The sequence below is a fragment of the Carcharhinus amblyrhynchos genome, chromosome 19 (genome assembly GCF_965287045.1).
Source record: "Carcharhinus amblyrhynchos chromosome 19, sCarAmb.v2.hapA, whole genome shotgun sequence".
NCBI classification, from domain to species: domain Eukaryota; kingdom Metazoa; phylum Chordata; class Chondrichthyes; order Carcharhiniformes; family Carcharhinidae; genus Carcharhinus; species Carcharhinus amblyrhynchos.
The window spans coordinates 39,692,841-39,716,620 of NC_137342.1; the positions used below are offsets into that span (position 1 = coordinate 39,692,841).

At 43.1% G+C, this 23,780-nt stretch overlaps 1 protein-coding gene across 1 annotated transcript in view; it reads right to left on the minus strand.

The window, feature by feature from the left end:
• exoc4 (exocyst complex component 4) overlaps positions 1-23,780 on the minus strand; it is a 544,546-nt gene that overhangs the window by 480,050 nt on the left and 40,716 nt on the right. The window contains exon 3 of the mRNA XM_080207649.1: positions 4,530-4,714. Coding sequence (XP_080063775.1) covers positions 4,530-4,714 — 185 coding nt within the window. The remainder of the gene's footprint in view (positions 1-4,529; positions 4,715-23,780) is intronic.

The following is a 23,780-nucleotide window of genomic DNA, read 5'->3' on the forward strand; positions in this document are numbered from 1 at the left end:
GCAATATGACAGCAAATGAATGAACACTGCTCGATAATCACCAGGCAAGAGTGTTATCTTCCTGTTGGGAAACACTTCAGCGGTCATGGGTATTTGGCCTCTGATCTTCAGGTAAACATTCTCCAAGGCAGCCTACATGACACTGCAGAGTCGTTGAGCAGAGACTGATAGACAAGTTCCGCACATGAGGATGGCCTCAGCTGGGATCTTGGATTCACGTCACATGTAACCCCACGACTTGCCTGGGGTTGCAAAATCTCACTAACCGTCCTGGCTGGAGACAATACACATCTCTTTAACCTGTGTTTAACCCTCTCTCCACTGTCTGTATCTTTAAGACTTGATTACCTGTAAAGGCTCACATTCCGACCACTATTTTGTGAATTGAGTTTGTGTCTTTATATGGCTGTTTGTGAACAGAACTCCTACTTACCTGATGAAGTGGCGACGCTTTGAAAGATAGTGGCTTGTGCTACCAAATAAACCTGTTGGGACTTTAACCTGATGTTGAGAGACTTCTTACTGTGTTTACCCAGTCCAAACCTGGCATCTCCACATAATTGCAAAAGAACTAGAGGAGAGATGAAAAGTCTTTTTTCATGTAGCAAGTTGCTGTGACCTGGAATGCATGACCTGAAAAAGAGTGCTGGAAGCAAATTCAACACTAACTCCAAGGAGAAATTAAGCAGATACTTGAATCAGAAATATTTGCAGGGCTGTGGGAAAAGAGCAGGAGTGTGGGTGTAATTGCATAGTTCATTTCTAAGAGTCAGCACAGGCAGAATGGGCTTCTTCTGTGTTATAATGATGCAGTGAATAGAAGACAAAATACACTTAGCAGTAACTGCTTTATATTCGAGATATTAAATAAACACATTTCAACTGCCACCTTGTATACTGAAGGATACAATCGAAACAGTCAAAAATGTACGATTCAGCAAAGGATACAGGTCAAGAGTGAACAATTGAAAAATTGAAAAAGGTCTGCAGAAGCCTTGAATATTAGATACCAAAACTGACAGATACCTACAATATGTTGCTCAAAGGGAATTTGGAAATACATATATGTATTTGTTTAATTCCTTCATGAAAGTGTCATGAGAAAGGACACCATTTGTTCCCATTTCCAATTAACCTTGGGAAGGTGGTGGTGACCCATCTTCTTGAACCACTGCAGGCCACGTGAAGACCAATAACACTGAGGTAAGACTGCCAAGGTTTTGACCCAGTGACCATGAAGGATTATCAAGTCAGAACAGTATGTGACTTGAAGGGGAATTTGAAGATTGTGGCGTCCCAAATATTTGCTGTCTTGATTCTTCAGGGGAATAAAGATTGTGGGTTTGGAAGGTTCTGGCAAAGGAGATTTGCAAGTTGCTGAAATGTATCTTGCCAACAACACACATTGCTGCCAATGTGCACTGGTGGTGGAGACAGCGAAGGGCAGTGATCAAGTGGGTTGCTTTGTCTTGGTGTGTTGAGTGTTATAGAGCTGCACTCGCCCAAGAACATTGTTGGAATAGAATTGACCATGCAGCCCCTCAAGCCTGCTCCACCATACAATACTATCCACTTGCCCATCTGCTCCCTAAACCCCTAAATTCCCAGAGACCAAAAATCTGCTAAGTCAGACTCCATAGCCCCCCAAGATGGAGCTTCTGAAGAGTCAAAAATTTAGCATCTCAGTCCTAATTGCTCACTGCTTAACCTGAGATAGTACCTCAGTTTTCTAAATTCTACAGCTGGGGAAGTCATCCCTCAGTTTCGAGCATATCAATCCACTTCAGAATCCTTTCTTTTTAAATGAAATCACCTCGCATTCTTCTAAACACTAGATAGTCCAGGCCCTATTTACTCAGCTTCTCAAAATGCTCTCATCCCTGGAACTAATCTAGTGAATTATTTATGCAAGTGGGGAGTATTCTATCACACTTCTGACATGTGCCTTGCAAATGGTGCAAAAGCTGTGGACAGTCAGGAGTTGAGTTACTGACCGCAAAATAGCAAGCCTCTACCCTGTTCTTGTAGCCATAGTGATTGGTCCAAGTTGAGTTTCTGGTGAACCTCCAAAGTTTTGATGGTGGGGGGATTCAGCAGTGGTAATGCCATTGAATGTCAATGGGAGGTGTTTAGCTTGTCTCCTTTTGAAGATGATCATTGCCTCACACTTGTATCCGACAAATATTAGTCGCCACTTATCAGACTGCATGTTGTCCATGTTTTGCTGCATATGAGCAAGACCACTTCATTATGAAGAGTTGCATATGAAAACAAAAAGCAATCCTCAACATTTCCAGCTCTGACCTTAAAATGGAGGAAGGTTGACTGATGAAGCAGCTGAAGACAGTCATGTGTAGGAAAGGGGTGAGCAACTTTTTTTTGAAAACCATGAGGGAATTTTTTTTAAAAAAATGCATAAAATAAACACTTGAGAACCCCAAGACAAAAATGAAAATAGGCATTTCAAAACCAACAACTGAGCAAATTTTCAAATGTCTCTGATAGAATGAGTAATTTACACACATAATAACCAGTAACTCAGTGAAATGGCAACCGAGTCAATGTCACTCCATTTGTAATTACTTAGCTTGAAATGCAGTCATTCGCATTTCACCTGACTTTTGAACACAGGCCAGGCAAGCTCTATGCAGTGCTGCAGGTTCCCCAGGCTACAGTCAAGGGCAGCTCAGTTGAAGGTAATTAAGCCACATTGTTTTTTTCAGGACTGACTGCTGTAAAGCAGGTACGGCTAAACAGTCAGCCACTGAGAAACCAGGAAGAAGGTAAGTGAATAAATAAGTGGGCAAGATTGGGGGATGGAGGGAGGGTGGAGTGTGAGGACAGGTGTGTGGGGGGGGGGGGGGGGGGGGGGCGCGCATGGGGTGGTGTATGTTGCCAGGGATGGGGCACGGGCACATGCAGTTAAGAAAGAAGGTGGTGGTGAAGTCTTCTAACTTGACCTCAGTAACCATTGCTGTAAGACAGTCGCAGACACCCAAAGTTTATGATTTAAATTGCATTCTCGGATGATACCCCCAGATATGCTGCATTGGCACTTGGAGTTCCAGATGAACTTATTGAATTTACTTACCAACAGACAATAGGTAAAGAAAAAATAGATCTAACTAACTCTTGGTTGAATTTACAATACATTTATCAATAAAGTCATTTTTTAAAACAAACTAACTTAAAATACAGAGCATCAAGTCACTTTTCTTAGCTATAGATACATGCAAAAGGAAATGGCACATCAAGAAAAAATCTTTCAGCCATAATAATGGTCACAACTCTAAATCCTGTTGCATGAATCAAAGCACTATACTACCAGGTTTATTTGGAGTAAAATGATCTTTTTATTAGAACAGTCATTTGAAAATGTAAGGGCAACATAATGTCACTTTACCTTCACAACAAAACACAACTCCTATGTTCCTTAATTTTTTTTTAAGCTGTTATTTCATGTTAATGCAATCCAACTGGAAAAGGTAGGAAGCTGTGAATTGAATGTCTAAAGTGCTGCATGAGGCTCTGGAGCTGCCTGGGATAAAACACCTTCATCAATGACCTTTCCTCCACTGTGAGGTCAGAAGTGAGGATGTTCACTGATGATTGTACAAAGCCATTCACAACTCCTCAGACAGTAAATCAGACCATGGCAACATGCAACAAGACCAGGACGCAACATTTTTTGGGATCTTGGAGAGAAATTAAAAACGTATCAGGGAGAGGTCACTTGGCAGGCAGTGAAGGAGTGCCCTGTGTTTGAGCTCCGGCACAATAAAGCATACCCTGGTAAGGAAGGGAAGCATGGTTCTCTCAATCCTGACCTTTAACAGACCACCAAGAAACATAAGGGAAACTTCAGAGTGAATTTCTTCCAAAGGAAAAAGATCAGCTTGATCTTGAAGAGCCTGTAACAGTTTGGGTGACAATTGGTATTATCTGTGCCAGCCCAATGCAACATGCTGTCCTACTACACTACATATTGTTATATAAACACAGCAGTAAATGGCTGCTCCAGAGACAGAGCACTGGGCAACACGACATTCAGTATAACAGACAGACAGATACATACTTACAAATTAATAGAGATAGATTCAAACTATTTCTACATCTAATCTGAAGAATGGTATTCTCATAATAAAACCTTTCATTATTGCTGATCCTACTTTTCAATTTTCACAATTATGACTTATTAAGAATAATATTTTACTGAAAAAGCATGAAAAGCATCACTAGAGCATTTAGTCTTGCAAATAACATTTCCATCCTCAAAAAAAATGAGAAGAACACAATGCCCATAATGGCACTTCATTAAATTTCAAAACAGAGAGCAGCTCCTTTGGCATTTGCAAACAGGAGGATTACTTCTTTTAGTCATGACCAAACTACTAATCAAGATTTAGCTTTATAGATGTCAACAGATTTACTGCATACTTCCTACTCTTGATTTCATTTTAATTTTAGGAATTTACCATTTTCATCTCTCACTCACATTTTATTCTTATGCAGTTGCATTTCATACTGACCCAATTCTGCTCTTGTCCCGGCTTTTATTGCCCACACGACTCGTGGATTTAATATACAGGTGGCGATGCAACTCATCAATCAGGACCAGGTGCATGTTCAATTTCTTGCTGTGGAGCTCCAGGCGCAGATCACTCAGTCCCTCCACCTGCAGCAGCTGCCCCTCCAAAGAATCGACTGCAGAGACCTGACACGGAGAACAAGAGAGCAGGCAATTCAACTTTGACTTTTAGTCCATGCATTTAATTATTAACAATCATTCATGCTCCAAAGTTTTAAGCCACCCTTGGCATTGTCTTATTTCCCCGAGTAGAACAGTCTTGACTCAGTTGTATTATCATACAGTTACATTCAATATGATCCATGCAGTCCCATAAGGTGTTTAGACATGCTGGGCTACATACATCTCCCAATACACAATTATAAAGCCACATTCACTGAACTCTGAAAATAAATGACCAGTTCAATATCTGGGCAATTTTTCAAGGATACAGAGAAACGAGAAAAGAACTTAATGTAACAAGAAAAAAGAGAAACTCGCAATGCAAATACACAAAGGTCAAGGCACCTTGCTTGCCCGATTTACTACAGCTTGTACTCAACAGCCGCCTTGTATAACTGTCCTGCAAATGCACTCATTTTCAAATCTATCGTAGGCCGTTTGATTAAGTTTGGCATCATGAATGGTACAAGTGTTTTTTTTGTACATGTGCTGGCAGCTGAATCATGCTGCAGCTGGCAGACATGCAAAGGTGGAAGCAACCAAGACACCAATATCAGGAAATAACGTCAAACTCACGAGAACAACCTCTAAATGCTTAACACGTCAATTTATTCAAGGGGGTATCCAACAAATTTTGATAAACTTGAAAACCAGCTAATTCTAAAAAGCTTATTTTCTATCTTTTATAAAGATATGAATTACATCAAAGATCAGCCATGGTCTCATTAAATGATGGACCAAATTGAAGGGGCTAAATGGTCCACACCTGTTCCTGTGGCAGTGCCTTGTAAATGTTTTCCCTGATTTTTTTTTACAATAATCAATGATAGTTTCATGGTCAATATTACATTTTCAGTTCCAGATTTTTACTGAATTCAAATGTCACCATCTGCCATGGTGGGATTTGAACCTGGGTTCCCAGAGCATGATCCTGGGTGTCTGGGTTACTAATACCATTTAGTCACTGCCTCCCCTCATGTTAATATTTCAAGCACTACTCGTGTTCCCACTAGATGCAAAGTTCAATTCAAAATATGAATGAACTCCATGCTATTATATAGTCTTTTGTGTCAAGGAAAACACAATGGGCTATTATACATTACCCTATCGATTAGCTAAGCAACAGCCTGACATAGTCATTCACGAATTCAAACCTCAAGAGTTGTAGTATGAGTATCAGGCAGAACAAGGGTTAACATGAGATTTGAAAATAATATCTCCCATGATATGATGTAGAGAATCATATGATGGTAGACACAATACAATAGTAGAGTCTAGAAGAAACCAGCATGGAGACAGCACCCATGCAGGGATGTAACTTGAATACATACATTGTTACAGGCTATCAACAAGTTAAACATTCAATCTTAGAGGCCTTCAGACCTCTTAAGGGAAACACACCAAACAACCTTACAATGCAGTCAATGATTCCTGTCATTTCTGCTGACTCACCTGCAGGAGAGATCCACCAGATGTTGCAAAGTTGTATACAGGATGGAGTAAATGGTCCTGGGAATCTCAACTCAAGACTCCATGAAGTCTCATGGCATCAAGTCAAATACGAGTAATGAAACCACTTGCTGAATAGCATCTAAAACTCTTCCTCAGCTGATGAATCAATAGTTCTCTATGTTGAGCAAGCTCTGAGGATACTAAGAACACAACGTACTCTGGGCGGGGTAAACAAGAATGGCTCAGTAGCACCAATGCTGAGCAGGCTGGTTGAAGACATGTATTCCTGACAGGGATACAATAGGAAGTGAGGGAACCAATAAGGGACAAAAACATACCTAATCTCGTGCTCACTAAATTTACCTGTTGCAGATGCATCTGTCAATGGCAGCATTGGTAGGCATGACCACAGTCAGAGGACAAGTCCATCTACACACTGAGGAGAAGACTGTCAATTGTGTTGTGTGGAACTACTACTATGGTAAACGAGATAAATTCAGAACAGGTTGAGCAGCTCAAAACTAGTTTCCATGAGGTGCAGTGGCAAATCAGCAACAGAGCTGTATTCAACCACAATCTGTAACCTCATGGCCTGTAATTTCCCTCACTGCACCATGACCATCAAGCCGGATTAACCCTAATTGGAAGAAGAATGCAAGAGAGCATGCTAGCAACAACACCAAGCATATGTAAAGATGAAATGCCAATCTGGTGATGCTAAAACCCAGGAATACATGCGATACATGCAAGCTTAGAAGCAGCATCTGAGTGACTGAACAAACTGATTCTATGTCCAACACGTCACATCAATGCTCTGCAGCCCCGTCACATCCAGTTGCAACTGTGGTGGACAATTAAAAAAAACTTTTCGGAGAATAATTCCCCACAAACAACCTCATTTACAAAGATGGAGTGTCCAGCATACAGAGGAAAATGATTACTAAAAAGAATGCATTGTTCATAAACCTAGTTTTGATTCTATGATGTCTTACCAATTATTTCACAATAACAATCAATGCCTAATTGAGGGGGTCAGTCGACAGAAATTTTCTCCTCCAACTGTATGGACCAACAAGTAACAATAAAAAGAGCAGCTTTGATTATGTTTTTTAAATTCCCCTCCCTTCAAGAAAAGGCCAATAACACACCATCAAGCAAAAGGGATAAATGGGACATTTTCAATTTGGAAGACTGTGACTAGCCGAGTGCCACAAGGGTAAGTGATGGAGCCTTGGCTACTTATGACCTAAATTATTGACTTAGATGGAAAGACAGTAATATATCCAAAGTTTGCTGATAATACCATGCCAGGTGGAAATGTAAGCTTTGGGAAAGACAGAGAAAAAAACTGCAAAGAAATCCAGACAGGTAAGTGAATGGGCAACAAGATGACAGGTGGAGTATAATGTGAGGAAGAGAGAGGTTATTCACCATGGTCAAATTAGGAAAGCAGAATATTTTTAAAAATTCAGGAAACTTTTAAAATGCTGATGTTCAGATTGATCTGAGTGTGCTCGTACAAGAAACACAATAAGTGAGCATACAAGTGCAGCAAGCAATTAGGAAGGCAAATGGCATATTGATCTTTACTGTAAGAACACTGGAGTATAGAAATAAAGATATCCCGCTGCAATTGTACAGCGCTTTGCTATGACCTCATTTGGAATACTGTGCAGTTTTGGTCTCCATATTTAAATAAGGAGAAACTTGTAATGGTGACAGTACATCAAAGCTTCACTAGATTGGTCCCTGAGATGAGAAGGTTGTCCAATGATGCAAGGCCGAGAAAAATATGACTCAGAGCACAGGCCCAGAGCAACTTGTGGCACAGAGGACATTCAGTCCCATGGAATCCATCTAATGCTCCACAGAGCAATCCAGTCAGTCCCACTCTGCTGCTCAGTCCTTCTGGCCCTGCAAGTTTCTTTTCAAGTGTTCACCCAATTTCCTTTACAAATGTTTGCGCTTCCACCATACCTGTGAATAGTGAGAGCAGGTAATTCCCAATCGCTGCATAAAAAAGTTCTTCCCCACATTCCCCCTCCATTTCATACCCAAGATCTTAAATCTGTAATCCTTAGTCCTTGTACAGTTAGCTAATGGGGAAAACATGATCCTTGCCCATCCTATCTAATCCATTCATAATTTTGTAACCTCCATCAAATTGCTCCTCAATCTCCAAACCCCAAGCTAATCTTGCAACTAACATTCGCAGCCTCTCCCTATCCCTTGTACCAACTACATCACCTCACATTTCTCTGTACTAAATTGCATCTGCACATTCTGCTTGCCCAATTCCTGTTGCAATTCACATCATTCCCACAAGTTTGGCATCATAGGCTAATTTTGATATTTTACTCCATGGTCTAACCTTCAAGTGATTTAGATATAGCAAAAGAACCAGTGGTCTTAGCCTGACAAGATGCAGTGTGGAGGGGGGAGCCACTGTTTACCATCCTCCTATCTGAAAAACAAATCAATTCTGACCTGCTGCTTAAACCGAGTTTACATCTAACTGCACACTGACCGTATTCCATAGCTCCCAATTTTGTTAACCAGCCTTTCCAGTGGTACCTTGTCAAATGTTTTCTTAAAATCCATATAGACAACAGCAACCACAGTGCTTCATCAAAAATTCAATTAGATTAGTCAAGCACTATATGTCTTTTATAAATCCATGCTGGCTCTCCTTAATTACCTCAAACCTCTCCAGATGATTGCTGATTTTCCCTCTCACCCCAGCTTCCCAAGGAAGGATTCCAAAAACCACTCCCAATGTTAGATTAATTGGCCTGTTGTTGCTGGGACTATTTTTGCATTCTTTAAAGAGTTATCACTTTGATCACTCTCCAATCCTCTAGCACCTCCCTTATATCTAGGGGAGCTCGAAAAATTAATGCAAGCCCTTCCCCACATCCTTTAGCAACCTGAATTCCTCAGGGTAGTGTCCTTGGCCCAACCATATTCAGCTGTTTCTTGAATGACAGTCTTTCCATCATAAGAGCAGAAACGATGTTTACCGATGACTGCACTAGCACCAAACGTGACTCCTCAAATACTAAAGTAGTCCGTGTCCAAATGCAGCAAGACCTGGACAACATTTAGGCTTGGGCTGATAAGTGGCAAAAAATACTAATGTGATACAATTGCCAGACAATGACACCTCCAACAAGAGAGAATCAACCCATCATCCCTTGACATTCAATAGCATTATCATTGCTCAATCCCCCACTATCAATATCCTGGGGGATTACCATTGACCAGAATATGAACTAATCATACAAATACTATGAGTACAAGAGCAAGTCAGATGCTAGAAATCCTGTGCTGTGTAACTCACCTTCACACTCCCTAAAACTCCACCATCTACAAGTCAGGAGTGTAATGGAATACTTTCCACTTGCTTGGATGAAACATAGAATTCCTAGCGGAGAAGGAAGCCATTAGGCCCATCAAGCCTGCACCAACTGTCTGACAGAGCACTTTACCAGGCCCACCCCCTGCCCTATCCCCGTAACCTCACGTATTTACTCTGCTAATCCCCTTAACCTACACATCTTGGGATATAAGGGGCAATTTACCACGGTCTGTCCACCTAAGCAACTGATTGCAGCTCCAGCAAATGGCCGAGCCTAAGAAAGAATGGTTTGAGAGACATGGAGAGTCAAGCTCTGATGACTAAAATACTGATATATCAAGTTAACCATTGAAATAATGAAACATTCTTGGATCGCTGGGCAATTGAAACAAGTTCTGGTCATAAAAGTTCCTTTCAGAGTTAGTGGCCAAATTAATTTGCGCATGTTACTGTGCAAAACATTCAAATACACAATCATACTGATTTTTTTTAAACTGGAAAATGTTTTCATTCAGTCATCAAAATAGTGTTCAGTGATTAAAAGAGCTGATCATCACGGCGCAACTTGAAAACATTCTTCAACTAGAATTTCCTGAAACCTAGATGAAGTCATTAAAATAGCATAATGTCATATACTATACCAGACTACCAAGTATTTTATCAGTACACACGAAGGACAGTTTTCTTGGTGCAAAAGAAACAAAATAATTCTGAGTTCCTCCAAAAGGGAGTATTAGATCACTGAGTACCATTGAAGATTCATCAAAACACCACTTTTGGCAGACACAGTTAGTTATTCAGATCATATACACTTGCACTTCTATAACAAAGTAGTTGAAAAGCAATAATAAAACCATGCAGCAGTGACACTCGGCGAAGGGTAGCTACACAGCCTCCAGCTTCAGCCATCGATCAGCAATGAAACCTCATTCAGAAACTGAATCTTACCCTCCATTTGGGAAGGCAAGGGGCTTTTTCCTCTTTGGGAAAAAGCATTTTCGGCAGACTAAGGTTTTTTCTCGAATGGATTATCAATAAAAATTTACTATTTATTTCTTATGCGTTTAGAAACTGGGCATATTAGTTTTGAGATAAAGTCAGAGAATCATACAATGGAGAAGAGACCCTTCAGCCCATCAAGTCTGTACTGACATGCAAGGAATGCCTGACCTCTCACTTAATCCCATTTACCAGCATTTGGTCCATAACTTTGAATTTATGTCATGCCAATTGCTCATCCAGATACTTTTTAAAAGGTTGCAAGGCAACTCAAAATCTCTACAGTGCAGGAGGAGGACATTTGGCCCAACAATTCTGCACCAACAACAATCCCCCGCAGGATCAAAAGATCCCTGCAACCCCATGTATTTACCCTCCAAATCCCCCTGATGCTAAGGAGCAATCCACCATGGTCCATCAACTTAACCTGCACATCTTTGGGTTGTGGAGGGAAAGCAAAGCACCTGGAGGAAACCCACACAGATCTGGGGAAAACGTGCAAACTCCATATAGTCATCCAAGGCCAGAATTGAACCCGAGTCCATGGCATTGTGAGGCAGCAGTGCTAACCACTGTGCAACTTTGCTGCCCATGAACTTGCCTTGACCATATCCCTCAGGCAGCATGTTCCAGACTGTCACCACCCTGTGGGCAAGCAAGTTTTTCCTCACTTGCCAGCTTGGGGTGTCAAGTGGCAAGTAACATCTGTGCTACACAAATGCCAGGCAATGACTATCACCAATAAGGGACACTAACTGCCACCCCTTAACATGCAAGAATATTACCATTACTGAAACCCCCACTGTCAACATGCTTGGGGTTACCACTGACCAGAAGCTCAACTGGACTCGCCACATAAACACAATGACTACAAGAGCAAGTCAAAGGCTAGGAATACCGTGGCAAGTAACTCAAGTCCTGACTCCTCAAAGCCTGTCCACTATCCATAAGGCACAAGTCAGGACTGTGATGGAATTGTCCCTACTTGCCTGGATGTGTGCAGCTCCAACACAAGAAGTTTGACACCATCCAGGCCAAAACAGCCCTTTTGATTGGCACCACATCCACTGCAACTCAACCGTAGACTTCCTAACACGTGGACCACAATCAGTAAGGATAGGCAACAATACCTGCTCCACGATCATCCTCAACACTGGTGCTCCACAAGGCCGTGTTGTCAGTCCCTTACTTATATTCTTTATATACCTTTGACTGTATGGCCAAATTCCTCTCCAACTCGACGTTCAGGTTTGCTGATGACACCTTCGTTGAGAGTCAGATCTCAAACAATGACGGAACACAGTACGGAAGAGAGAGAATCTGGTGAGCTGGTGCGATGACAATAATCTCTTCCTCATTGTCAACAAAATGAAGGAGATAGTCATGGACTTCTGGAAGCATCGTGGAGGGCATGCCCCTGCCTACATCAATGGGGACGAACTCGAAATGGTCAAGAGCTTTGGATTTTTAGGTGTCCACATGCCAACAACCTATCCTGGTCCCTACATATGGATGCTGTAGTTAAAAACCCACCAACGCTTCTACTTTTTCAGAAGACTAAGGAAATTTGGCACATCCACTCCAATTCTCACCAACTTTGACAGATGCACAATAGAAAACATTCTTTCCAGTTGAATCACAGCTTGGTATGGCTCCTGCTCTGTCCAAGACTGCAATAAACTGCAAAGGTTGTGAATGAAGCGCAATCCATCACACAAACCAGCCTCTCATCCATTGACACTGTCTACACTTCCTGCTGCCTCGGAAAAGCAGCCAGATAACCAAGGATTCCACACACTCTGGATATTCTCTCTTCCACCTTCTTCCGTCGGGAAAAAGATCACATACCAACTGATTCAAGAACAGCTTCTTTCCTGCTGCCACCAAACTTTTGAATGGACCTACCTCACATTAAGTTGATCTTTCTCTATACTCGAGCTATAACTGTAACACAAAATTGTGCACTCTCTCCTTTTCTTCCCTCTGTTCGGTATGCTTTCTGTATAAACTGTACATTTGTGTGACAATAATAAATCAAATAAACATCCACTTCCTCCACCACCAACACTCAGTTATGTAGTGTGTACTATCTACAAGATGCAATTCACCAATGATCCTTAGACAGCACCTTCCAAACCCATGGCCACTTCCAGCTAGAAAGACAAGAGGAGCAGATACATGGGAACACTACCACCTGCAAGTTCCCCTCCAAGCCATTCGCCATCCTGACTTGGAAATATATCACCATTTCTTTGCAGTCGCTGGATCAAAATCCTGGAATTCCCACCCTAGCAGCATTGCGCATCAACCCAAAGCACGTGGGTTGGTGGTAGTGAGCTGCCTTCTTGACTCATCACCACCATCTCAAGGGCAACTAGGGATAGGGAATAAATGTAGGCCAGCCAGTGATGCCCATATCTCTCAAATTAATTTAAAAAAAGAAATCACTAATGCCTTTGCTGATTTGTTTCCCTTGTACCTGCTAAAAGCTTTTCCTTTCCTTCTCACTTTACCCTGAATATTTCTGATCATCCATGGCTCTGTGCCTGTTTTTGTTTCCTAACACCGATGAGGGAATATACTGGGTTTGTACCCTTTCCATTTCCTTTTTGAATGCTCTCCAATGCTCTTCTGTAGATTTCTCCATTACAGCTGTTTCCAGTCTACCTCGGCCAAATCCTGCCTTACTTTATTAAGCTCTGCTCTCCCCCATTCCAAAACTTTTTTTTTGCAACTTGTCTATTTCTTTATCCATTTTTGTCTGTAACAAGCTTAAATTGTCATGTGATGATTGTGATGACTGAAATGCTCCCTGTCCACACTTCAGTGAACTGCCCAGTTTCATTCCCTTGAATTGGTTCCAGCACAGCTCCTTCCCTTGTTAGGCCCTCTACATATTGGCCTAAAAAGTTTTCCTATACACATTTCAAGAAATCCACTCCAAATCAAACCCTTAAGAGTATGTCCAGCCTAATTAATGGTGGAAAAGTTGAAATCTATTATCTCATGATCAGGATAGGTTCTTATGGTCTTTCTATCAATTTTGATTTGATCGAGGTTTCCAAGAGACAGCCAATTCAAATATCAGATTAGCTCTTTTAACCAAATGGATAATCTTATAGGAAGGTGCAAGGAAAGAGACCCAAAGGTGGTGCTTGGTTACAAACTTTGCTCGCCTGTCTTGGCACCTTCAAAAGTAGCTGGCCAGCCACATAGGATTTATTAAAAACACAAATAAAGTACAACAGGTAAAAAGTTATTCTGAACCAATCTGAAATGCTAGTTGAGCTCCATATTAAGCATTACACTCAATTCTGGGGACCACATTTAGGAATTATGTCAAGCTCGTGGAGACTCTGTCTGGAATAATTCCAGGATGGAATACTTGCCTTTCAAGATGATTAAGAGGAGGCATAATAGAAAAGTTGAAAATCATGAAGGATTAATAAAGTTTCACTCTTTCTAATGGCTAAATGGTCCATAGCCAGAAAGCACAAATTTAAGCTGACTGACAGAAGAATCAGATATGACATGAAAAAAAGCCCTTTTACACAATAAACACTTAAGATTTAATACGCATTGCTGGACAGGGTAGGTTCAAAAGGGGCTTTCAAAAGGAATTGAATAAATACATGAGGGGAGAAGAATTTCATGGATTTGGCTGAAGATTAGAACATAGAAAAACTACAGCACAAACAGGCCCTTCAGCCCACAAGTTGCACCGATGATATCCCTACCTACTAGGCTTACCTATAACCCTCAATTCTATTAAGTCCCATGTACTCATCCAGAAGTCTCTTAAAAGACCCCATAAAGTTTGCCTCCACCACCACCGACAGCAGCCAATTCCACTCACCCACCACCCTCTGAGTGAAAAACTTACCCCTGATCTCTCCTCTGTACCTACTCCCCAGCACCTTAAACCTGTGTCCTCTCGTAGCAAGTATTCTAGCCCTGGGAAAAAGCTTCTGAGAATCCACCCGATCTTTCCCTCTCAACATCTTATACACTTCGATCAGGTCACCTCTCATCCTTCGTCTCCCTAAGGAGAAAAGACCGAGTTCCCTCAACCTATCCTCATAAGATGTGCCATCCAATCCAGGCAACATCCTTGTAAATCTCCTCTGCACCCTTTCAATAGCTTCCACATCCCTCCTGTAATGAGGCAGCCAGAACTGAGCACAGTATTCCCAGAGAGGTCTGACTAGGGTCTTATAAAGCTGCAACATTATCTCCCGACTCCGAAACTCAATCCCTCAATTGATGAAGGCCAGTACACCATACGCCTTCTTAACCACATCCTCTACCTGCGAGGCCAATTTAAGAGTCCTATGGACCTGGACCCCAAGGTCCTTCTGACCCTTAGTCGTACCCTTGATATTATACTCCTTCATCCCATTGGACCTGCCAAAAGGGACCACTACACATTTATCTGGGTTGAAGTCCATCTGCCACTTCTCCGCCCAGCCTTGCATCCTATCTATGTCACGCTGCAACTTGTGACATCCCTCCACACTATCCACAACACCACCAACCTTCATGTCGTCGGCAAACTTACCAACCCATCCCTCCACTTCCTCATCCAGGTCATTTATGAAAATTATAAACAGCAAGGGTTCCAGAACAGATCCCTGGGGCACTCCACTGGTGACCCACCTCCCTGCAGAAAAAGACCCATCTACAACCGCTCTCTGCCTTCTGCAGGCAAGCCAGTTCTGGATCCACAAGGCAACAGCCCCTTGGATCCCATGCACTCTCACTTTCTAAAGAAGTCTTGTATGGGGGACCTTATCGAACGCCTTGCTGAAGTCAGTATAAATCACATCTATCGCTCTTCCTTTGTCAATATATTTAGTCACATTTTCAAAGAACTCAACCAGGCTCGTAAGGCACAATCCGCCTTTGACAAAGCTGTGCTGACTACAAATTGAGCGTACTAAACTTCTCTAAATGTTCATAAATCCTATCCCTCAGAATCTTCTCCATCAACTTACCAACCACTGAGGTTAGACTCACCGGTTGGTAATTTCCTGGGCTATCCCTATTCCCTTTCTTGAATATAGGAACCACATTCGCAATCCTCCAATCCTCTGGAACCTCTCCCGTCTCCATCGATGACGCAAAGATCATCACCAGAGGTTCTTCAATCTCTTGCCTAGCCTCCCACAGTAACCTGGGGTACATCCCATCCGGTCCTGGTGATTTATCTATGTTGATGCAATTCAAAACTTCCAACACATCCTCTTTCTTAATGTCCACATACTCAATCTTTTCAGTCCGCTGCAAGCCTGCAGTCCAACCACCCAGATCTTTTTTCAACCGTAAATACCGAGGTAAAGCATTCATTAAGCACCTCTGCTATTTCTACCAGGTTCTGTAGAAACAGTACAGGAGTGGGACTAACGTGGTTGTTCTTCTCAAGCTCAGTTGGCTAAATGACCACCAATGAAGGATTGTAAAATGAACAGCACAAGAACATTTTAAGAAATAGGAGCGGGACTAGGCCTTGAGGCCCTTGGAGCCAACTTAGATGAGGAGAAATTATTTCCCTAAGACTGGAAGCCATGGAATTCTCTCCATTTTCAATTGTCGAGTATGTTCTTGACCTTGATGGACTTTTGGACAAGGCAATCACATTAAGCTGAGAACACACCAAACACGGACCAAGCTCAAGGGACCATGTAGCCAACTTCTCTTATTTATAAGGTCACAGTTAATCTTTGACCACAATTCCCTTTTCTTGAACAGGTTGGGAAGGGAGCGCGGGAGTACAAAAACAAGGCCACAGTAGACAGCGGGCGGCAGAGTGAGGTGGGTGCTGAGTGAGTACTGCAAGGGCTTTGGCTCACAGGGCTTAGGCAAGAGGAGGCTTAGGCATGGTGAGATACTGGTCAAATTTTTTTAACTGTGCCCATAAGTTTAAGAGTGGTCAAATAAATGGCAGGATCCATGGGGAGGCGTGTCAGCTGTGTAAGGTGCAATATGTGGGAGTTCCTGGAGACACAGCATCTCCGGACAGTTCACATCTGCACCAAATGTCTGGAGTTGCAACGTTTGAGGGCCCGGGTTAGGCAACTAGAGTTGAGGCTGGAGGATTTATTTTTAGTTAGGGAGAATGAGGCGCTAATGAATAGGAACCACGTTCAAGAGGGGATCCCAGAGCCTGGGGGCAGGGAGGGGAAGAGAGAGATAGGTGGGTTACAGTTAGGAAGGGGAAAAAGAAGAGGAGTAATGTTCCAAAGGCTACCCCAGGGGTAGTCTCTCAAGATAGCCGGGGTAAGGCGCCAACTGAGGTGGAAAGGGCACGAGGGGAAGACCAGAATGCCTCAGAGGGAAGGAAGGGGGCTGGATGTGAGATAGTGGTGGGGGATGGGAGGGTTAGAGGAATTGATAGGCGTTTCTGTGGGCAAAAGCGGGACTCCAGGATGGTAGTCTGCCTCCCTGGAGCAGGGGTACAGGATGTGACGGAGTAATAGCAGGGATAAAAATAATGAGATCCTGCAGCTGAATGTGTGGCTGAGGGATTGGTGCAGGACAGAGGTTTTAGTTTTGTAGACCATTGGGAAGTCTTTGCAAAGGAAGGGCACTTGTATAAGATGGAAAGGAAGCATTTAAATGGGAAGGGTACACATATTTTAGCTGGGAGGTTGGCTGGAGTGTTTCGGCAGGGTTTAAACTAATATTGGGGGGGGGAGGGGGGGGGAGAGAGAGAGAGAGAGAGAGAGAGAGAGAGAGAGAGAGAGAGAGAGACAGCTCAGGCACTGGGAGTGGGAGTGAGTTGGATGTCAGGGTAAGTCTAGATGATAGCAAAATCTCCCAGGAGAAGGAGAATCGAGTGGGCCTGAGGGTCTTCAGTGCATCTGTTTTAATGTGAGGGAGTGTGACGGGTAAGACGGATGAACTTAGGGCCTTAATGTTCGCGAGGAATTTAGACGTGGTGGCAGTGACAGAGATGTGGTTAAAGGAGGGGCAGGACTGGCAGCTAAATATTCCAGGGTATAAGTGTTTTAGGTGTGATAGGGGAGGGTTGAAAAGAGGAGGGGGAGTGGCACTCTTAGTTAGGGAGCAGATCACAGCAGTGCAGAGAGAGGATAACATGGAGGGGGGGGGGGTTGGGAATTGAGTCTCAGTGGGTGGAGTTGAGGAATAGGAGGGGGCCATTACTATGCTAGGAGTGTACTATAGGCCGCCCGACAGCCCGCAGGCAGTGGAAGAGGGTATATGTAGGGACATTTTGGACAAGTGTAGGAAGAACAGGGTTGTTGTAGTGGGAGATTTGAATCTCCCTGGGGTGGATTGGAAGGTGCCTACAGCTTGCGGGGGGGGGGGGGGGGGGGGGGAGAGAGAAAAAGAGAGGGAGAGAGAGAAAAAGAGAGGGAGAGAGAGAAAAAGAGAGGGAGAGAGAGAAAAAGAGAGGGAGAGAGAGAAAAAGAGAGGGAGAGAGAGAAAAAGAGAGGGAGAGAGAGAAAAAGAGGGAGAGAGAGAAAAAAGAGAGGGAGAGAGAGAGAAAAAGAGAGGGAGAGAGAGAGAAAAAGAGAGGGAGAGAGAGAGAAAAAGAGAGGGAGAGAGAGAGAAAAAGAGAGGGAGAGAGAGAGAAAAAGAGAGGGAGAGAGAGAGAAAAAGAGAGGGAGAGAGAGAAAAAGAGAGGGAGAGAGAGAAAAAGAGAGGGAGAGAGAGAAAGAGGGTTCGTAAGATGTGTATTGGAAGGATCCTTGCAACAGTATGTAAATAGCCCGACTAGAGAGGGGGCTATACTGGATTTAGTTCTGGGCAATGAGCCGGGTCAGGTGGTTGAGGTTGCGGTAGGTGAACACGTGGCTAATAGTGACCACAACTCCGTCTACTTTAGGATACGAATGGAAAAAGATGAGAGCTGCCCTAAGGGGAGGGTGCTAAATTGGGGGAAGGCTAGATACAGCCAGATTAGGCAGGAGCTTAGGGATACAGACTGGGATAGGCTTTTGAAAGGCAAGACCACGTTAGGCATGTGGGAGTGTTTCAAGGGAAAACTGCAATGGGTGCAGGAAAGGCACGTGCCGGTTAAGAGAAAGGATGGGAAAGGTAGGATTAGAGAGCCGTGGATTACGAGACATATAGAAGACCTGGTTAGGAAGAAACGAGAGGCGTATGTCAGGTCTAAGCAGCTGGGAATGGAGAGAGCGCTGGAGGAATACAGAGGGAGTAGGAAGGATCTCAAAAGGGGAATTAGGAGAGCAAAGAGGGGGCATGAAATGGCTTTGGCAGGTAGGGTTAAGGAGAATCCAAAGGCGTTTTACTCCTATCTTAAGAGCAAAAGGGTGGCTAGGGGTAAAATCTGTCCTCTCAGGGACAGACGTGGGGAATTGTGCTTAGAGGCAGACGGAATGGGGGAGATCCTGAATGAATACTTTGCGTCGGTATTCACGAAGGAGAGGGGCTTGATGTCTGGTACGGTCATCGAGGGAGCAGTAGATCAATTGAAAGATCTATCGATTATGAGGGAAGAAGTGCTAGGGCTTTTAGGTAGCATTAAAACCAATAAATCTCCGGGGCCCGATGGCATTATTCCTAGGCTGCTTAGGGAGGTGAGGGATGAGATTGCTGGGCCTCTGACGCAAATCTTTGTCTCTTCTTTGGACACAGGTGAGGTCCCAGAGGACTGGAGGATAGCGAACGTGGTACCGTTGTTTAAAAAGGGTAGGAGGGATAGCCTGGGTAACCATAGGCAGGTGAGTTTAACGTCAGTGGTAGGCAAGTTGATGGAGAGGATTCTTAGGGATAGGATGTATGAGCACTTACAGCGTTGCGATCTGATTAAGGATACGCAGCACGGCTTTGTAAAGGGGAAGTCTTGCCTTACAAACCTGGTAGAATTCTTTGAGGAGGTGACGAAAACGGTCAACGAAGTACGAGCCGTTGATGTCGTCTATATGGATTTCAGTAAGGCGTTTGACAAAGTCCCTCATGGTAGGTTGGTAGAGAAGATTAAAGCTCATGGGATACGTGGCCAGGTATCTAGATGGGTAGAGAACTGGCTTGTAAAGAGGAGTCAGAGACTAGTAGTGGAGGGGTCCTTTTCTAGCTGGAGGTCTGTCACTAGCGGTGTGCCGCAGGGCTCAGTACTGGGACCTCTTCTCTTTGTAGTGTATATAAATGATTTGGAAGAGGCAGTAGGTGGTGTGATCAGCAAATTTGCTGATGACACCAAGATGGCTGGATTGGCGGGCAGTGAGGAGCAGTGTCTGGCAATACAACGGGATATTGATAGGCTGGTTGATTGGGCAGATACGTGGCAAATGGAGTTTAATCTGGATAAACGTGAGGTGGTGCATTTTGGCCGGAATAATATAGGGGGGAGTTATATGATAAAGGGTAAGCCCATAAGGAGCACAGAATCGCAGCGAGACCTGGGGGTGCAAGTGCACAAGTCTTTGAAGGTGGCAGTGCAAGTGGAGAGTGTGGTGAAGAAAGCGTATGGTATGTTAGCCTTTATAGGAAGGGGTATAGAATATAAGAGCTGGAGTCTAATGTTGCAGTTGTACAGAACATTGGTTAGGCCGCATTTAGGATACTGCATCCAGTTCTGGTCGCCTTACTACCGGAAGGATGTGGAGACTCTGGAGAGAGTGCAGAGGAGGTTTACCAGTTTGTCGCCTGGTGTGGAAGGACTGGGTTATGAGGAAAGATTGAAGAAATTGGGGCTCTTTTCCCTTGAAAGACGGCAACTGAGGGGGGATCTAATAGAGGTATGTAAGATTATGAAGGGTATAGATAGAGTAAACAGAGGTAAGCTATTTCCTATGATACAGACACATTGGACAAGGGGCCATGGACTTAAGGTGAGGGGGGAGAGGTATAACACAGATATTAGGGGGAGGTTTTTCACACAGAGGGTAGTGGGGGTATGGCATGCTCTGCCAAGTAAGGTGGTGGAGGCAAACACGCTAGAGTCATTTAAGAGTAACTTAGACAGACACATGAGTGGGTTGGAGGTGGGTGGATATAGGAGATTGTTTTAAATAAGGGTCATTAGCATTGGGGCGTCCCTGGTAAGGTAAATGGATATGGTACAATAATAATGTTTTTTTTCCTTTTCATTCACAGGTTTTAAGTCGGTCCGCCTTGTGTCCAACAAGGGGCATACACGCGATGGGTCGTACTTGGGCTGCTCTTGGTTGTTCGAGATTGGCCTCGTGCTTCATGTCGTTAGTGTGTGCCTAAACTGGACCAGATACTGGGCAAGACGACAGCTCAGTGACTATCACTGATTGCTGTGCAGACACATGGATTTGGGCCAGTGTCTGTGGGAGTTTGCGCATTCTCCCCGTGCTTGCGTGGGTTTTCTCCGGTTTCCTCCCACACCCCAAAGATGTACTGTTAGGCTGACTGGCAGTAATAAATTGTCCCTAAATCAGTTTCCCTCAATGTGGATGGCCATAAAACATTAGACAAGGGTCATGGGTGGAGAGGGGGACTGGTGGTGTTGAGATGGCAGCGCGGGCTCGTTGGGCCAAAGGGCCTGTTTCCCGGGCTGTTTTTGTTCTTTAGGTCAAAAATGAAATCTTCAGTCCCTCAAAGGCCTTGCCAAATCCCATTTCCCCTCAAACACAGCACTTCTGATTTTAATCATTTATGCATCACTCTCAGTCCACATCTCCAGAAAAAGCAACACAAGTAGTAAACGAAATTGGCCGCTTAGTCCGTGTTCGGCATGTTCTCAGCCTAACGTGAGACTGCCTTGTCCAAAAATCTTTCAAGGTCAGTCAGGAACATACTCAACAATTGAAAATGCACAGCCCTCTGGGGGCGAGAATTCCTTGACTCCCAGTCTTGAGGGAAATAATTTCTCCTCAACTCAGTCCAAAATAATTGATTCACGATCCTGAGACAGTGACCCTCTACTTCTAGACTTCCCAACCACAGCAACAATCTTCTCAGCATCTACTCTATTAAGTCCATGAATAATGTCATGTTTCACTGAAATTCCCAACTAACCATCTATCTAACTTGCATTCAAAATCACTCTGATCACGTCTCTTTTGGCTTAGGATCAATTTACTTCATACCTATCTGCAAAGTTTTGGACCGTTCTTTGTATGAAAGATATTTCATAAATGCGAGTGGTTATAATATTATGTGCATGCTACATCTTGTTTCTGGCTCAGAGTTACATGTGCTTGTAGAAAAGGAGTATACCTACTTTTTCCACAAGGCCACACTTTTATACTAGTGCATAATATTCAAAAAAATGTATTATTCTATTTCACCCTATTACTAAATAACCAATAAGCCTGGTCAGCAACAGCCCTTTAGTGGTGGGTTCAAACTGGCAAACTAAGTGTCAAAATAAAAGCAAAATACTGCAGATGTTGGAGATTTAAATTAAAAAAAAGTACAGGGAAATTGAGCAGGTCTGGCAGCATATGTGGAGCAAGAAACCAAGTGAATATTTCAAGTCTAATAATGACTGCTGTTCAGGACCGAAGGGAGGCAGAAATATAATAGGTTTTCTAGAAAACAAATCATTCTGCTCAAAATATTCACAAGTGAGCTGCAGCAGGACAACCTCTCAATGCTGACCTTCCAGCCTCAAGATAAATATTAAAAGATTCTATGGCACTTTCTAGGAGAAGTGCTCAGGTCAACATCCTCCGCAATCGAGAATAAATCATAGTTACTTGTGCGGAACTGATCTCAGAATTGGCGGCACATTTTGCTACGTAACAATTACCACAGTCCAAAACTAATTGATTGCATGAGGTGCTTTTAAAATGTTTTGACATGATAAAAGCAATTATTTTCTCAGAACAAATTTAAGAGGTTTGCATATTCTCTGCTCTTGCATGGGAAGCAATAATGCTTCCATTCAAGCAATTACCTTTGTGCTAGGGTTAAATGGTTCACACTCTGCCAACACTTTATACAACGTTAAAATACAGCAAATGGACCGAATGAATTTTTAAATAAATGTTCCTAACTCCGATTTGTTTAGTCGCTGGGGGTTTGAGCTGAGCAAAATGAAAAGCACTCCACAACATCTGACTTAAATGGTCATTTCAGCCGGCACCTCAAATAACAACTATAATAGACTTCATACTGTTCAGCAGTTCAATTCAATATTTTTGAAAAAAATGTTCAAGAATCCAATCTGTGCCCCAGCCAAGTGCACTGATTTGCAAGCCCTCATTCTTCGTTGGTCTTGAAAGTCAAACAACAGACATTACAAATTCCAATATTCTCATTGTAGGGCATCATTTCCGTGGGAATCTGATATTTTAATTATTACAGAGACATGGCTGAAAGATGACAGTATAAAAAGAGTAAGGGCGAAATTAAAAGAGAAACTACAAAAACAAGGAGAAGGCATGAAACAAATACTGGCAGGTAAAAATGAAGAAAAAAGATACCATTTTTTGACAAATACATAAAGAACAAAAGGTTAACTAAAAGCGCCGTAAGGGTAACTTATGAGTGGAGGCAAATCAACAGATATGGTTTCCAAGAAATACTTTGCATTTGCGTATGTTTTCACAGGAGAGGGGGACAATTCAGAGATTGCAATTAGGGAGGAGGAATGTGAAATACTAAATGAAATTGACATGGACAAAAATGAAGCATTAAGGGTTTTAACATTTGAAAGTCGATAAGTCCCCAGGTTTGGAGGTACAGTGGTTAGCACTGCTGCCTCATCACGCCAGGGTTCAATTCAGGCCTCGGCTGCCTGCGTCAGCATATTCTTCCAGTGCCTGCTTGGGTTTCCTCCAGATGCTCTGGTTTCCTTCCATAGTCCAAAGCTGTGCAAGTTAGTTGGCCAAGCTAAATTGCTCATTACTGTCCAAAGATGTGTAGGTTAGGGGGATTAGTGGAATAAATATATGGGGTTATGGGGATAGAGCCTGGATAAGATAAAAAGGTGGGTCGGTGCAGACTCAATGGGCCAAATAGAATACCTACAGTGCAGAAGGAGGCTACGATTCTATGAAATACATCCTAAACTGTTCAGTGAAGCAAGAGAAGAAATAGCAGAGACACTGGCCATCATTTTGCAATCCTCTCTGGACACAGGCTTGGGTGTTTAAAAAGGGAGAAAGGGATGGAATGAATTATTTCTGGCCAATCAGCCGAACCTCAGAAGCTGAAAACTACTGAAAAAAATTCTGAGGAGCAGGACAAATCTTCATTAGAAAGACCCGGGATTATCAAGGGCAGTCAGCACAGATTTATTAACAAAAGGTCACATCT